We start from the raw sequence: 17,763 nt of genomic DNA, 5'->3' as shown, positions 1-17,763 counted from the left end.
TACACAAAACTATTGATAATACATTATTCATAATTCAAAAAAAAAACAAACATTATTTCTATTACAATTACACCAAGTTTATCCATTGATGTACAAGTATTTTAGCAGGATTTAGTATACTTGTAAAATCTGAATAAAAGGTATTATATTACTAAAATCCCTTTTATTCATGATTTAACATCATCTTTTCCTTTTTGGATGACTAGTGTTAGTAATGCATATGAGATCTACAACGTTTTTGTATCACATAAGACAATATTGATGTATACTGACAGGCATACATAACTATAAATTCACACGTATGCCACAGTAATTAACTTTTTAAAATATGTATATATTTCATATATCAAAGGCATCTCTGAATGTTTATCAAAAATTTGAAGAAATACAAACTCGCTGCTACCAATAAACCAAATTCACAATTTATTACCATCTCCAAAAAACAAGCTCTCACCAATGATGCTACCTGGCAAATATAAAGTGTCATGTTCTTGTAACCTGTCTTACTATGGACAAACAGGATGATCTGTAAATAAACACATCCGTCTTATCAAACCTCACAAATCTAGTCTTGCACAACATGGAGTTGAAAATGCCAACCACAGGATCCTATGATAACACCAAGCTACTAACATCGATCCATACATAAACATGAGCATTTGTATAAAGAAAGTGCTGAAGCCTCATGGCACTAACGACTGTCTCACTATCCCAAAAGTCCAGGAACTTGTTATCCTCAACTGTATAAAATAAATTTATCAGTTATATTTTAATTTAATTACAGCCCAACAGTATTTAGTCCTTCAACATGTTACTGTATACATAGAGGGATTCCAATGTAAGCATGATGTGCACTGATGTGTCTTTTTTTTAATGTAATTCCTATTGTTGTTTAATGACTGTACTGATGATGTCTTATGATACTTAAGAAGAAATATTTACATATTTATATATAACAAAAGCGGATAAAGGCAATTCAACAGTCATTCTAAACTCGTAAGATTGCTTCGATAATATCAACTTATTACTATCGGACAGTACCACTTACCAAGTCTTACATAAGAATCCCATCATGAGCAATCATCTTGAGGCAAACACTTTATCCAAAACATGACCAGTTGGTTGGAACAACTCAAATCCTTACACCCCATTACTCCACGGCTTTATGGCGTGCAAAGATTCACAAAACAAACTTACCGCTACATCCCATTGTGGATTGAAGATCCTCACCTAACCTACCTACCTACTAGCAAAACATCTCGCAAATTTAATGAAAGGACATATCAGACAAACAGAGACCTATATTAAAAATTCTCAACAATTTGTTGAAAAAATTAAGACAGTCACAATTTCACAAACTGACATTATGGCAAGTCTAGATGTTGTGTCCCTATTCACCAACGTTCCGGTCGATGAGGTGGTTAACATTCTAAAGGATCACTTCCCTCAGGACATCACCCATATGTTCATCATATGGAAAGATACCATGGAAAACCTTCCAGTGTTTCTTAATAAAATCAACACACTACACAATAAGATCATATTTACATATTATTAAAAAGTTAATTACTGTGGCATACATGTGAATTTATAGTTATGAATACTTCACAGGTTTCTCTATATATGAATGACAGCCATACAATTCATCTTGTAAACAGACAACATAAACTTACAGCACCGATAAATACAGTATAGTACTGTAAACATATTTTCACTTCCTTAAGATTTTCTTTAATAACAATTTCTTTTCTCTAGCTTACTTTATTGTAAGAGTATAGTATATAATATGTGTTTATCGATTGTTTATGCTATCAGTAAGGCTTCCGATCAACAGTAGGCTTTTGGTAGTTAAGTTTTTGGGGAGTCAAAAGTTATACATGGATTTTCAAACAACGAGGGAGGGGAACCCCTAATCCCCTGCATTGTTCAAGGGTCAATTGCATGTGTGTGTGCATATTATATATACATATATATATATATATATATATATATATATATATATATATATATATATATATATATATATATATATATATATACACACATATATATACACATATATATACGAGGTGGTATCAAAAGGTTTCTAGACTAGCTCTGTTTACGAGAAATTACTTTATTTATCTACATTTACACACTATCATCTTCAAAATAGTCCCCTTGCATATCGATACAGCGCTCCCAGCGTTCTTGTCATGGAAGTCTTCTTTTCAAAGCATGTCAAGCACCTTCTGCGATTCGTGCTGGATCTATGCAATGGTGTCAAAACGGTGACCTTTGAGCTGGGTCTTCATCTTTGGGAAGAGGCGAAGTCTGCAGGAGCCAAATCTGGTGAGTAGGGTGGGTGCAGAAGTGATATCATGTTGTTTCTGGCGAGAAACTCACATGTGAGGAGAGCTTGGTGACAGGGTGTGTTGTCGTCATGAAGCATCCAGTTTTTCGTGAGCCACAGATCCAGTCGCTTTCGCCGAATGTCCTCCCTCAGACACCTTAAAACCTGGCAATAGAACTCGCTATTGACAGTCTGGCCCCTGAGAACAAATTCTCGATGCACAATGCTGCGAATGTCAAAAAAGACGATGAGCATGCACTTGATCAAGCTGCGGACCTGCCTCGCCTTTTTCGGTAGTGGAGATGATGGGCTCTTCCACTGTGAAGACTGTTGCTTCGTCTCAGGGTCGTACTCGTACACCCAAGTTTCATCACCGGTAATGATCCTCGACATGAAGGATGGGTCATCCACAGCACACTGATGGAGTTCTTCGCAGACTTTGACACGGTGTTCCTTCTGCTCCTGGGTCAGCAGTCTGGGGACGAACTTGGCAGCAACACAGTGCATGTTCAAATCACACGTGAGGATTGCCTGGACTATTCTGCATGACACACCAACAATGGCAGCAATGTCATGGAGTGTTCTCTGATGACCTCATGCACAAGTTGCCAAATGGTTTCGGCATTTTTGGGGGGTTGAGCTCGTTGAAGGTCTTCCTGATCTCCCATCGTCTTCCAGTGATGTTCTTTCACTCTTGAAGCATGCGTGCCACTCAAAACACCTCGAACTACTCATTGCAGCATCACCGTAAACTTGCCGAATCATGTCAAACGTCTCTGTGGCAGATTTGCCCAGTTTCATGCAGAATTTCACGTTTGCTCTTTGTTCTAACTTGCTGTCCATGATGAAATCGCAGATGTGGTAATGCAGGTGGTCAGAATAGCATCAGTTGCACAGCTCCCGATGTACACAGGACGATGTCTTTTGGCACACTGACTTATGAAGGTAGGTGCTCCCTGTGAGTGCAGCATCTGTTGGCGTGTTACAAACCTAGTCTCGAAATTTTTTGATACCACCTTGTATAAACATGTAATCTTGCCATAAATACTGCTACAACTTCTGCACGCTCCTACGTTGTCTATAGAATCGTGCGAGCCCAGTTTAGTTACTGGTGCTGTGTGCAACCAGAATCTGCCTGTTTATCAATAAAGACAGAGTTATCTAGCTGTATGAATTAACATGCAGTAAGAAGATTATGAGAACCATCTAGCTGTAATAGCACTTCACAATGTTGGAATGCAGCCACCTGTTATTTTCAACATGCTAAAAACACTCTGGATCAGTAGGATGTTTGTGTATCAAACTATTAACCATCATAACGATACAGAAGATATATATCTGACTGCCAAAGAACAGGTCGACCATGCTGCATTAGGATGCAACAGCTTGTGAGAGCTGTAAAGGCACCCCTCCACTGTAATCCTGTGAGAAAGCAGAAAGAGATGTTGCAAGAGAAGAACATTTTGCAGAGAACAATATCACATGTACTAACTGGTTACCTGGGGTCGAGAGCTTATCTTTTTACTGGACATTTCCTAACACCATTACTAATGCGGCAGAGGGTGATACAATCAAAGGCACTTCTCCGGCAGCACATGAACAACAAAAACAGACATACTCTTCACAGATGAGAAGATTTTCACCATTGAATCATCGTTTAACTGCCAAAACAATTGGTATATGCCTGAGATGGCTGCACAGCATCTGCCATAGCACCCATGACTCAGAGAGGTAATCACTCTGCATCAGTGATAGTTTGTGAGGGATGATATAATTGGGGATATCTGAGTTCCATTTTTGCAAGAAAGGGGTAAAAACTTCTGCAAAAGTGTACCAAGACATTGTGCTGGAACCTGTGATATGGCCTCTGAACAACACCTGGTTTCAAGGTAGGCAGTGGACCTTTCAACAGAACTCAACTCCTTCGCATTAAGGGAGAACTACATAACTGTGGTTGGAGAATAATGTGTCCAATCACATATCACCATCTGATTGGCTGTCTGGAAGCCCCAAATTGAATCTGCTGGACTACAAATTATGGTCGGAGCTTGAGAGAGAGTAGCCTGAAAGAAACAACGCTTCAGCATAGTAAACCTGAAGATGGATTTGGAGTGAGCAGTAGAAGTGTTTCCATTGGATGCTGTGTGCCACCATCAATATGTTGTCTCACAGACTTCAAGTGTGTGTGAAGGCAAAAAGGGACACATTTTGAATATTGAGTGCTGCTATATGCATGTTATACATATGGTTTGTATGTGCTGAAAGCTGTAAATGTTTACCAATAGATTCAAGATGTAACAGTATTTATGGACAGACTAGGTATATAACTAGTATTTTGCTTTTGTTAATGGTGGCTGTAATAGTCATATAAAGAAAGTTATGTTTTACTTTAATGGGGAAAAAAAAGAAGTATCTAGGAATAAGTTTTATCATCATCATCATCAAATTCCTGCCATGTACCCTCAAGGGGTGTACAGGATATGACAGTACTACATGAAAAAATTACATCATTACTAACTTCCTATCTACAATTTTCCTCCAAATCAGTCTGTTACTTGTCAAGACTCCAACGTTATCAGATCTTATATTTCTATCGTCTAAGGCACTTTGTACCGTATCAATCCACCTATATCTTGGTCTTCCTCTGGGTCGTTTTCCTGCCAACCTGGCAGAGAACACTTGTTTTGCTAATCTTTCCTCTCCCATTCTATTTAAGTGACCATACCATCTGAGATTAGCTCTGCTAACGCATTCCTGGATGCTGACAATGTCAAGTTCTTTCCTAATATCCTCATTTTTAATATGATATTGCCATTGATGCCATCTGTTCACGCCTCTAATCTTTCTCAGGACTCTCATATCTGCGGTCTCTAGTCTTTGGTCAAGTGTTTTACTTCTAACCCAGCTCTCAGATACATAAGTTAAAATTGGTTTGAACACAGTCTTGTACACAGCTAATTTAGTGTTCCGACTAATTTCTTTCTTATTCCATATGAATTTATTCAATTGACTTCCCACGATACCAGCTTTGCTGATTCTGTTGTCTATTTCTATATTTAGTTTACCATCTTCAGTAAAAATTGTGCCTAAGTAGCTGAAATGTTTTACTTGTTCCACAGGTTCTCCATTCACAACACAGTTGACATTTTCAATGATTCTGCCTATTTTCATTGTCTTTGTCTTTTTATTGCTGACCTTCATACCATATCTATTACAACAGCTATTCAATTTAGTCAGAGAATCTTGCAGACTTGTAGCGGATTTATTTAGAAGTATAACATCATCCGCATAAAGCAAAGAGCTGACATTAACATCTCCAATTTTGATATCAGGTTTAATACCACATTCCTTCATAATGTGATCCATATAGATAATGAATAACAGAGGGGATAATGTACATCCTTGTCTCACACCAGATTTAACATTAAACCATCTTCCTGTACTTCCTTCAATTCTAACTGCTGACTCACAACTCAAATAAAGACTAAGTATTGCTTGATATAATGCCCCATTGACACCATATAACTGCAGCGTATTGAATAGCTTCTCTCTTGGCACCTTGTCATATGCCTTTTCCAAATCGACAAAACTTAAATACAGATCTTTGTTATATTCCCATGCTTTCTCGACTATTTGTCATAAAGTGAAGATCTGATCCTGACAGCCTCTATTTGGCCTGAATCCAGCTTGTTCTTCACCAAGCTTTTCTTCCACAATTCTTCTCAACCGTTTCTCAAGTATACTTGCATAGATCTTGCCAGGAACACTCAGTAGGGAAATACCTCTGTAATTCTCACATTCAGTTTTATTTCCCTTTTTATATATGGGTACTATGAGAGCTCTACTCCAATCATCGGGAATTCGTCCCTCTGTCCAGGCTTTCTGAACTATGCAGTGCAGCCACTGTAAGACTCTTATACCACCATACTTCAGCATTTCTGGTCGAATATCATCTACTCCTGCTGCCTTTCCACATTTCAAGCCTTTGATTGCTTTTTCTACTTCAAGTATGTATATGTATTCCTGACTGCATGCCTGGTCAGTGTTTTTTATCACTGTGCTGTCATCACTGCTTGTTTCATTTAGCAGTTTTTCAAAGTAATTACTCCATACTTCAAGGATATCTTTTTCTCCTGTTTTCATTTCACCTTTATCATCTCTAATTCCTTTTACAGCACTCTTTCCTCCATTCCTAAGCTTCTTCAACAACCTCCAGAATATTTTGCCACCTTCTTGATATTTATTTTCTATATTCTTGCCAAAGTCCTCCCATGACTTTTGTTTAGCTAGTTTTACACACTGTTTAGCTTTCTTACATTTGTCTCTGTATTCTGTAAGAGTAAAAGCTGACTTATTTGCCAGGAACTTTTGATATGCTTTCTTCTTTTCCTTCACTGCCTCTTTAACTTCCTGTGTCCACCAGGGAGTTCTGATTTTTTTATCTTTGCACACAACCTCACCACATGCCTCTCTGGCAGAATCAATCAATGTTTCCTTCAGAGTTTGCCACTGAATCTCCAAGGTTTGATTCCTGTTCTCAAACTCTTTCATTTTCTTTTCAATAATATTTCTGTATTTTAGTCTACAGTTTACATCTGAGAGTTGCTCAACTTTTATTCACTTTAAAACTTTCTTACATGTTATTCTTTTCAATATGAAATTCAATTTTATCCTGCTCAAGACCAAATAGTGATCACTTCCAATTTCAAATCCTCTGTACACTCTGGTGTCCTGCACCAGGGAGAAAACATCACTATCAACAATAACATAGTCAATGAGACTTTTCTTATTCCTAGCCTCTTCTCTCCATGTGAATTTGTGCACATTTTTATGTTGGAACATGGTGTTAGTAATAACCAGTCCATGTCCTGAGCAGAAATCCAACAGATATTTGCCATTATTATTAGCTTTGCTCTTTTCTCCAAATTTTCCCAAAATATTTTTGTATGTCTCACAATCATTTCCTACTCTACTATTTAGATTCCCAACAAGGACCAACTTTTCCTTTTTCATTGTGTCAGTTGCTTTTTCTAAAGCCTCAAAAAATTCCTCCACTTCTACCTTAGTAGAACCTTCTGTGGGACTATAGGCACAAATAAGTCTCATTGTCCAGTTCCCCATTCTCATATTTGCCCACATTACTCTACTTGAGACTGACTGCCATTCAAGAAGATTAGCCTCGTATTTTGTGTTGAATACTATGGCTACTCCTTCTTTTCCTTGATTTATTTAAGTTTTATTTAATTAAGTTTTATTTAATTATTAAATGCATATTTCACTTCAATCACCAAGCCATGTGTGCTTGCACATAGAAGGAAGACAAACAGACTAATATTAAATGACATAATTCTTCAATCCTAACTGGCCCTTTCTATGATTAGTAAGGAAATCTTCATTGATGGGATGATGGTCCCATAATAGTAATAATAATTTTCGCTATTTTCAGTAAAGCAATGTACATTTTAGGTTATGCTGAACTATAGCTTTCCAGAAACAGTTTTTTTTTTTTTATTTAAGTCTGCATTTGTATAACAAAGAGATATTTTTCTAATTGAATATACTGATCTCACACAATTGCATGTTTCTATATGTCTGTATATCTATACTACATTCCTACAGATATATTTTTTATGTTCATCAAAATTGTTACTGACAATCTTCTAGCTTGGCCAAACTATGCCCACAGAAACAAGTGATCCTGTATATTCCAGGATGATCTGAGTGATATTCTGTAAGACATTTATCATATCACCAGAATGGATCTTCTGGTGAGACAATTTTTAATATCTAATTTTTGTAAGACTTAAAAGAAGTTTGAATGTCTTTTAAGAGCATGTGCTTTTTTTTTTTTTTTTTTTTTTTGTCAGATATAGAAAATGGTAACAAATTTTTTATAATCTAGGTTGGGAAAGGGAGTGGAGGAGAGGGTACAGAATTTTGTAGATTCTGTTGAAGAGTATGACAATTTCAGTAGTTCTAGCTCTATTTGCAAATGTTTTAATTTGCTATGCAGCCCAATCAAGATCTTCTAAACACAGTCATAGAAGAATTGAGTTGGATTGCAGGAGTATGCCGTTCTGTTGTTTACTTCTCTTCTGTTTTCCTGAGTGCATATGTAAATTCTTATCTTCATGAAACATTGGCTTAATAATTACATAAAAATTAATTATCCTATAGACATTTGTTTCCTTCAATAAACTAAAAACTCTCAGGGGACCCTGTAACCCCTAGAGAGCGCGTCCCCTGGGTGGCGGATAGGGGAGCCCACCATGTGTGTGTGTGTGTGTGTACATGCGTGTGCATGTATGTATATATATATATGGTGGGGTGGTCCGAATATACTGAATAAGGACTCGTGGACCAACACGGCCATAAGGGGCAATCATCATGATTGTAAGGGAAGCGGCACTCCCATGGACCCCTAGCTGGATCTATCCTCACCTTCTTCTACTTTGAGGAAGACCCACTTACTTTAATCTTTCCAATAAGGCCTTATCAGCCAACTCTTCTTACTTTATGACCCTTGTGCTATTAGAGTACTCGAGGGCCATGGGGTCTTTTCATTTCTGGCCTTACATCTATGTCCTCTCTATAAACCTTACTATATTTCTTCTATAATCTACCCTTTCCCCTTCAATATACCCTATTCCTCCTATGGGTTTAAATTTGGAAGAAGGCGAGTTCAGAAGCCTTAAGGTAGCAGCCCTACCACTGAACTATTCCATCGTCAGGCTAGTCCCCTGACATGGAGAACATAACCATACTTGTAAGCTGACAGAAAAAGATAATCGGATTGAATCTATGGGAAACGACCCTGGAATGGAAAAGGGAAAACGAAAATGGAAATGACAAAATATAATACACATAGCAAACTGGAATGTAAGAGGAATAGCATATAAAGAAATAGAATTAGACCAGTTATTAAATGAAAGAAATTTTAAAATAGCAGTAATCACTGAAACAAAAAAGAAATTAAAAAATTAAGAAATTAGAAAACTATGAGAACTGAAAATTTTAATGTGATATACAGTGGAGTCGACAGAGACCAAAGAGCACAAGCAGGAGTCATGATTTGGATTCATAACTCCCTTTCAAAACAGTTAAAACATTATAAATTATGGAATGAAAGAATAATAGAAGCTAGAATAAAAATAGATAGAGGCTATTTAACAATATTTGGTTTATATGCCCCAGAAGAAGGAAGAGAACAGGATAATATTGATTTTTATAATCAGCTACAAAACATATATAATAAAATAAATAAAAATGATTACATAATTTTAGCAGGAGACTTAAATGCAAGAATTGAAAACACGAAAATTAATAATAATATAGGAATACATGGAGAACACACTCTAAACAGAAATGGTAAAAAATTGATTGACTTTGTAGTTTATAATAACCTAAAAATAATGAATTCCTTCTATAAACATAAAGACATACATAAATATACTTGGGCAGCAAGAGGATGGAAATCAATATTAGATTACTTCATATTAAATGAAAAGACATCAAAATTTTCACTAGATGTTAGAGTTCACAGAGGATATGAAATAAGCAGTGACCACTTCCTTGTTAAAATAAAATTAAGATTACCACCTAAATGGCTACAAGTAACAAGAACAGAAAGAAAAATTGAAACATTTGTTTATAAAACTAGACTATTGAATGACACAAATGTACAATGGCTATATGAACAAAGAATTAACCAGTATCTAGATAAAATAAAACAAAATGAAGAAATAGAAATAGAATGGCTTAATATAAAAACGATACTAAATGCAGCAGCAAATGAAAGCTTAGGAAAGACCAAAAAATTCAATAAAAGAAAAAAACTGAAGATCTGGGATGATACAATCAAAGAAATAATCAAAAGAAAAAAGAAGCCTATCACAAATGGATAAGCAGTAAAAGATTAGAAGATGAAATAGAATATAAAAGAATAAGAGCCATAGCTAAAAGAGAAGTCAGAAAAAGACATAGAGAATCATGGAATAAATTTGTTTCTAATTTAGAACATGATTTATATAAAATAAGACCCAATGTATATAAGATTTTGAAACACCTAAATGCAGATACCAAAGAAAACATAAAATTAAACACTGAATTGAAATTAGAAGAATTTCTAAATTACTACACAGAACTGTGGACAGACAAATATTTTAAAAAAGACAACTGGCAAACAGTTAACGAAAATGAAAAGGAAATAACTGAAGAAGAATTAGAAATCAGCCTGAAAGAAACAAGAAACGGAAAATCACCTGGAGAAGATAAGCTAGTTTCAGAACTATATAAATACGCAGGAACAAGATTCAAAGGAAGACTCTTATTATTTTTAAATAAAATTTACTCAACTGGTATCCCCCCAATAGAATGGAAAAAAGCAATTGTGATTCCTATCTTTAAGAAAGGTAATAGAGATGACCCTAAAAACTATAGAGGTATCAGTATATTAAATTCATGTTACAAAATATACAGCAGAATCTTAAATAACAAACTAATGAAATATTCCGAAATCTATATTCTAGAGGTACAAAATGGATTTAGAAAAGGACGATCATGTATAGACCCAGCCTTCTGCCTAAAATTAATAATAGAGAAAAGAAGAGAATATAATTTAGAAACACATATTGCATTTATTGACTTTGAAAAAGCATTTGACAAAGTTAAAAGAAATATATTATTTAACATATTAAAAGAAAGACAAATATCAAATAATATCCTAAAAGCTGTCACAAGTATATATGAAAATAATCAAATACAAATAAGATTAAATCATGAGCTATCATATACAAGAGAGATAAACCAAGGGATCCGACAGGGATGTCCCCTCTCAGCAACTCTTTTTAATATCTACTTAAATGAAATAATAATAAAATGGAGTAAAAATTTACATCAAGGAATTAAACTTTCACCTACAGTTAACTTAAACACTCTCCTCTTTGCAGACGACCAAATAATAATTACAAATTCTGAAGATAACTTACAGAAAGCTATTTTAAATCTAAATGAGATATCCAAAGATTATGGTATGATAATATCAACGGAAAAATCAAAAACTATGGCCTTTAAAGAACAAGATCCAGCAAGAACTAAAATAGTATTGGATAACAAGATCTTAGAACAGGTGAATTCATTTAACTACCTAGGATGTATGATCACTTATGAAAATGAAAAAGATATAAACATAAAAATTGCAAAATATTTAAAAATAACAGGAGTAATTAACTCTATATTTAAACCAAACCTAGTTCAAAAACAAACCAGGCTAAAAGTATACAATACATTAGCCCTACCGGTCTTAATGTATGGAAGCGAAATCTGGACAATAAAACAAAAAGACAAACAAAGATTAACAACAGCAGAAATAAAGTTTATGAGAAAAACTGCAAAGTATACCCTATTTGATCACAAAAGAAACGAAGATATTATGAAAGAATTAAACTAAGAACTAGTAATTGAAAAAATTAAAAAATATAAACATAGACGGATGGAACACGTTCGAAGAATGAAAACATAAAGATTACCAAAACAAGCCTTAAAGTACAAGCCATTAGGAAAAAGAAAACCAGGACGTCCTCTTAAACGATTCAACGATGACTTCTAAAGCCAGAACAGGCCATACTAGGCCTAAATCCTTGATACGTATGATGATGATGAATAAACTAAAACAAGAATGATAATCATCATCTAAGTACTTATACTAGTCATGTGAAGCAAGGCCAGTTCAGTCATGGATTCATATATGCGAGCTAAACTTATTTCAGAAAATGTAATGGATTTGACTAAGTTTTGGATATACATATGATGGGAGCCTATATATATGTTCTGGTAAAAGTAGACTTTCTGTAAATTGCAAAATTTAATTATATGCCAAAGATGATATACGAAACATTCTGTAAAAGGCAGTCATATTGAGAATCATGGTAATAACAAGGGATTTTTCATGAAAAGGCAATTAGTAAGCTATAACAGATTTATATATATATATATATAAATCAGTATATAAATGTATTCATACTTTTATATACTGACTGAGATCCAAGAATTAGAACAAACAATATATGAAAACAGTATATCATCATATATATATATAGATAGATAGATAGGTAGATAGATAGATGAGAGAGAGAGAGAGCAGTCATAATGTTAGAATTGTATGGTGTAAATGGAAGATTATACAGAGCAATATAAAGCCTAAAAGCCTACACTTAAAAAAATTAAAAAATATAAACATAGACGGATGGAACATGTTCGAAGAATGAAAACAGAAAGATTACCAAAACAAGCCTTAAAGTACAAGCCACTGTACTTTAAGGCTTGTTTTGGTTAAGTTGTAATTCGGCAGTTAAAAATGAAGGATGTATAGAAGATAAGTTAAAAAACAAAATGTACAGTCACAGAAGCAGCAAAGAAGACTAAATAAAGCAACAAGAAAGAAACATTGTAAATGGTTGTCAGAAGAAGCTATTCAAATAGCAGAAGAAAGAAGCAAAATGAAACTTCAGAGAAACAAAGAAAGGGTTAGCTGAATGCAGATATCCAGATAGAGGCTAGGAAAGATAAGGAAAACATCTAAACAAAAGGTGCAAGGAAATTGAAGAAAGCAATACTATGGGTAGAACAAGAGATCTGTTAAGAAAAATAAATAATGTTACAGGGAAGTTTATCCCTAGATTAGGATTTGTAAAAAATAATTCAGGAAAAATGTGTGATGGAAGAACAAGCAGAGAGAAAAAGATGGAAAGAGTGTGTAGAGAATTTGTACAAGAAAGATAATAATATTGAAGAATTTGAAAGGAGAGAAAATTTGTTAAGGAACTCATGATAATGAAAAGTGAAGTGATAACAGCAATGAAACAGCTGCCAAAAGGAAAAAGTCCTGGAGCTGATGGAGCATCAGTGGAATTATTGAGAGCAGCTGGGGATGAAGTAATGATATAATGACGAAATTTATCAACAGGTTTGGAAGAAAATATACTGGCCTAGAGATGGGAAAACATCAGTATTCATACCTGTTCCAAAAAAACCAAATCCCAGAGACTGTGAGAATTATAGAACCATCACTTTAATTTCACATACAAGTAAAGTTATGCTGAAAGTGATCCAACAAAGGCTAGAGCCATATATGAATAAAGAAATGCCACAAGAACAAGCATGCTTTAGGAAGAAGTAGAGGAACTAGAGACCAAATAACAAACATAGATGAATTATGGAAAGAACAAGAGAATTTTGGAAGTATTCATCTGTTTTATTGATTAAAAAAAAATCTTGATTGCATTAATCACAGACTGTGGATCGTAATGAAATCAGTGGGAATATCTGAACATCTAATTCTCTTGATAAGAGAACTGTATGACAACTAAGAAGCTTCAGTAAAAACATTCTTTGGAGAAATAGACAGTATTCAAGTAGAAAAGGAGTGTGGCAGATTGTATACTGTTGCCTTATCTTTTTAATATTTATAGTGAATATACTATGAGAGACAAAGATCCAGCTGGAATTAAGATTGGTGGCAGAAAAATAAATAATTTAAGATATGCAGATGATACAACCCTCATAGCAAAAACAAAACTGGGCTTAATTTAAAAGTTAGCAAAACAAAAGTGATGGATTCTGGCAATTTACATGAATTTATAATAGAGGGAGATAAAATAGAAATCATTGAAAGTTATGATTTATTGGTCTGGAATCAGAAATGATGGTAAATGTGAAAATGAAATTAAAAGATAGTAACGGGGAAAAAGCTTTGTTAAACCTGACAAAAATTATGAAAGATAGAGGTGTGAGTAAGGCCACGAAAGCTGGATTATTAAGAAAAAAGATAGAAAGCAAACTGATTCATTTGAATTGTGGGTATGGAGGAGACTATTAAGAATCCCATGGACTGCAAAAATGACTAATAAGAAGATTTTAGAGTGTATAAAGACAGAATACTCCTTGGAGACAATGATCGCTAAACAGAAGTTGATGTACCTTAGGCATATTATGCGAAATGATAAATCATTAGAAAAGGCAGTTATATTAGGGAAGATTGAGGGAATGAGAAGAAGAGGAAGACCACAAAAGAGTTCAGTGGACAACATAAACTAACTCACCAACTTGAACTTACAATTGCTGAAAGAAAGAACAAGAGGCCAAGTGGGATGAAGAGTCTTTATGTACAAGATCACAAAAGTCAAAAATGACTGGATGGCACATAACAACAACAAACAGAAGATGGTTTGATATAAAATCAGGTTAAAAACCAGAGTGGACAATGCTGTTTATCATTTATCAGATCACACTATGAAAGATGAATTAAACACGATATTAAAAAAAGGAGATAAAAATCTCAGTGATATTTTATGCTGATGACATTATATAAATTCCTCAAGTCTTCAAGACTAACTAAATTGAATAACTTATAACAAATTTAGTATAAAAATTAGCAACAAATGAACAAAAACTATGAAAACAGAGGAATATGAAAAATATCAACTGTTTACTCAAATAAAACTTATAGAACAAACGTTTGTTCATATGGAATAATACAGAAATTTATAATAGAGAGAGATAAAACAGAAATCATTGAAAGTTATGATTTACTGGGATTTAGAATCAGAAATGATGATAAATGTGAAAATGAAATTAAATCAGCAGTGTACAAGACAGTTCAAACAAATTTTAACTTATAGATTTAACTTATAGCTGACTTATATCTTAAAGATTGGAAAACACAGAGATGAGAGCTCTGAGATAAAACACAGGATTCAAATGATGGTATTGATGGAAGAGTCATTAAAAATAAAGATATCAGAAAATAACTTGATATTGTCAGAATTTACAACTGTGTAAGTAGAGAATCTAAGATGGTATGTACGATCAGTTTAACAACATGTAAGAGGAAAGATTAGGCCATCCGGTGTTTGATGACAGGAAAAATACTCACAAGACCAAGATGTAGGTGAACTGATGGAGTGAGTAGTGTATTAAAGTCCAAAATTTATATGAAAAAAGGAAATTGGCCAAAAGAACAAAGTTAGCTATGAGTGTGTATGTGCCACCAATGCACATAACGCTGAGAAATGGAAAACCAAAAGAGTTGATCAAAAATATATTAACACTAACTAAAACACTTTTTTTTGAAAATGTTAGTCAAGTGGGTTTTTAATTTATTGTCCTACATGTTTTGCCAATTTTTGCTATCAGCATCTTCAGGGAATACAATTGGTAAGCTATATGAAGGTAACAGACTAGGTTTTAACTGACAGTTCTAATTCATACAAAATTAGTATTGTGCGAGACAATGCGCGTGTCTCAGGAACATGATTTATTTGTTACGAGACATAATGTAATTGGCGTGAAAATTCATTTCTTTGATGTTTAGTGATCTGATTAAAGCTTTCCAAATTTCCGGTAGGATTAGACCTTGATTCTTATTTAGGTTTCCTGTTGAACGGGCGACCGTAGCAGCCTCCTTGAAGATTCTGGAATGTTAGTTCTCTTCTACATAGGGCATATGACTCTTATCCCACTCAATAAGATGGTTGGTAGAGGCAAAGTGGCAAGAAAGGCCTGAAATATCTTGTCTGTTGTTTCTGACAATATCCTATATGTTCTTTCTGTCTCGTTTTGAAGCTTCTAGTGGTCTGACCGACGTAACTAACACCACAGGAGCAAGGTATATTATATACTCCAGAGTACTTGTAGAATGGATGAGGGTCTTTCAGTGATCTTAAAAATTTCCAAATAGTATTGACTGGCTTGAATGCTTCTCTAATATTGTGTGGTTTTAGAAGGATAGCCAATTTTTTGGAAATACTGCTGACAAATGGAATAGTTATAGTACTGATGTATTGGGTGTCATCACGTTGTCTTTGTGGTATATCCAAAAAGAGGATATTGTTGCAGAGTCTTTTAGGATAACCATTTAAGGATAGCTTTCTGGATACACACACACACACACACACACACACACACACACACACACACACACACACACACACACACACACACACACACACACACACACACACAAATTATATCAGTGTATATTAATAGATACATACAAGGATAAAATCATGGAAAAAAAAGATGACTAAGAAAAGTACAAAATATTGGAAAGGATCAAAGATTTGGAAAAAATAATAATTCCAAAGTATTGAAAACAGTACTGAAAACTTCAAAATTTCTCAATATTATAAATGGTTTGCAAGATACGAAGAAAAATTAAATAACAGTCTTCTCAAATAGTGGTGTACAGGCAAAAACTTAATTACTTAAAAACAGAATTACTTGGTAATTCATATGGGATTTGTCATTCTCAAATTGACCACCACATAAGAAAACCAATAATAATCAGTAGTGTTTCCATTAAAATAATTTAATCAAAGAGAAAAGTGTGGTTTTTCTTTTTTGACAAAGTAATTTATTCAAAGAGACATCTATCTTTTTGAATAAATTTTGATACTGAAACACTGCTAATCATTTGCAGTGCTGCACTCACCATAAACCTCGAGTATGCCGAATCCCATGTGAAACTTGAAGATTTTATGTCTGAATACCAATGTGTGAGAAGTAATACTTATATATATAGACTTCACATCAGTTGCCTTAGTAGCCATAATGCAAAGCACACATTCTTTCAGTAAGAATATTATTCAATAGTTCCTCCCACCTTGCGTCTGTAAATACTGTTTGGAAAGTGAATTTCTATGCTTTTGGCATACTGAGTTCCTTAAGTCTAATATTTCCAAATCTGATTCCTCTCATTTTAAACATTAGAGTAGTTGAATTAGTCAGAAATTTATTGTATAGAGCATCAAAATTTAGATTCATATTTTAACATATATGTTAATACATGTGTTAAAATAGGTCAATATGTCTCTAATAGGTCAAAAGGGGCAACTTAGACATATATTCAAAAATAGTACATTATGTATTCCTATATTTGATAGCCTTACCATGACGAGAAACAGATGATTCCCTAGAAGACTTGAAAGAAGTAAAAGTTGCTGCTGAAGTCACTTTCTGTAACCTGTTCTTTAGCTATAAAAAATGAATAAATAAAAAAAATAATATAGCAAAACCAATACAAAAACCACTTTTGTAGTTTTATCTGCTTTCAGAATCTATAATCGAGATCGATTATAATAGAAAAATTATAACAAACTACTGTATAACAATACATTATGAAACTTATGGATACAAATACCGTGTTAGAGTAAAATTTTAGTTTAATATAAACTAAAATATACACTTAACATTTCTACCTTCACATTAAGGTCATCTTCTGGAGTATATGTATATATACAAAGAAACAAGCTGCACTACAATCTACATGGCATGTTAAAGTTACTGATCAACCGTTAAACCTATTTGCCTGACCTCTGGCGCTTTAAAAAAAAAAACCTCACTACATCAAAGCTAGAGTCCTGTTATTATTATTA

At 34.0% G+C, this 17,763-nt stretch overlaps 1 protein-coding gene across 2 annotated transcripts in view; it reads right to left on the bottom strand.

The window, feature by feature from the left end:
- Window positions 1-17,763, bottom strand: part of LOC150109125 (gamma-tubulin complex component 2-like) — a 491,041-nt gene that overhangs the window by 306,467 nt on the left and 166,811 nt on the right. For both annotated transcript variants that reach the window (XM_090405736.1, XM_090405742.1), the window contains exon 7: window positions 17,278-17,362. In XM_090405736.1, the coding sequence (XP_090261862.1) occupies window positions 17,278-17,362 (85 nt within the window). The remainder of the gene's footprint in view (window positions 1-17,277; window positions 17,363-17,763) is intronic.

The sequence above is a fragment of the Typopeltis vanoorti genome, chromosome 2, assembly GCF_054136105.1.
Source record: "Typopeltis vanoorti isolate ZY-2024b chromosome 2, IOZ_Tvanoo_1.0, whole genome shotgun sequence".
Classification (NCBI taxonomy): Eukaryota; Metazoa; Arthropoda; class Arachnida; order Uropygi; family Thelyphonidae; genus Typopeltis; species Typopeltis vanoorti.
The sequence above is the reverse complement of the archived record's forward strand: the minus strand, read 5'-3'. Positions and strand labels throughout refer to the sequence as shown.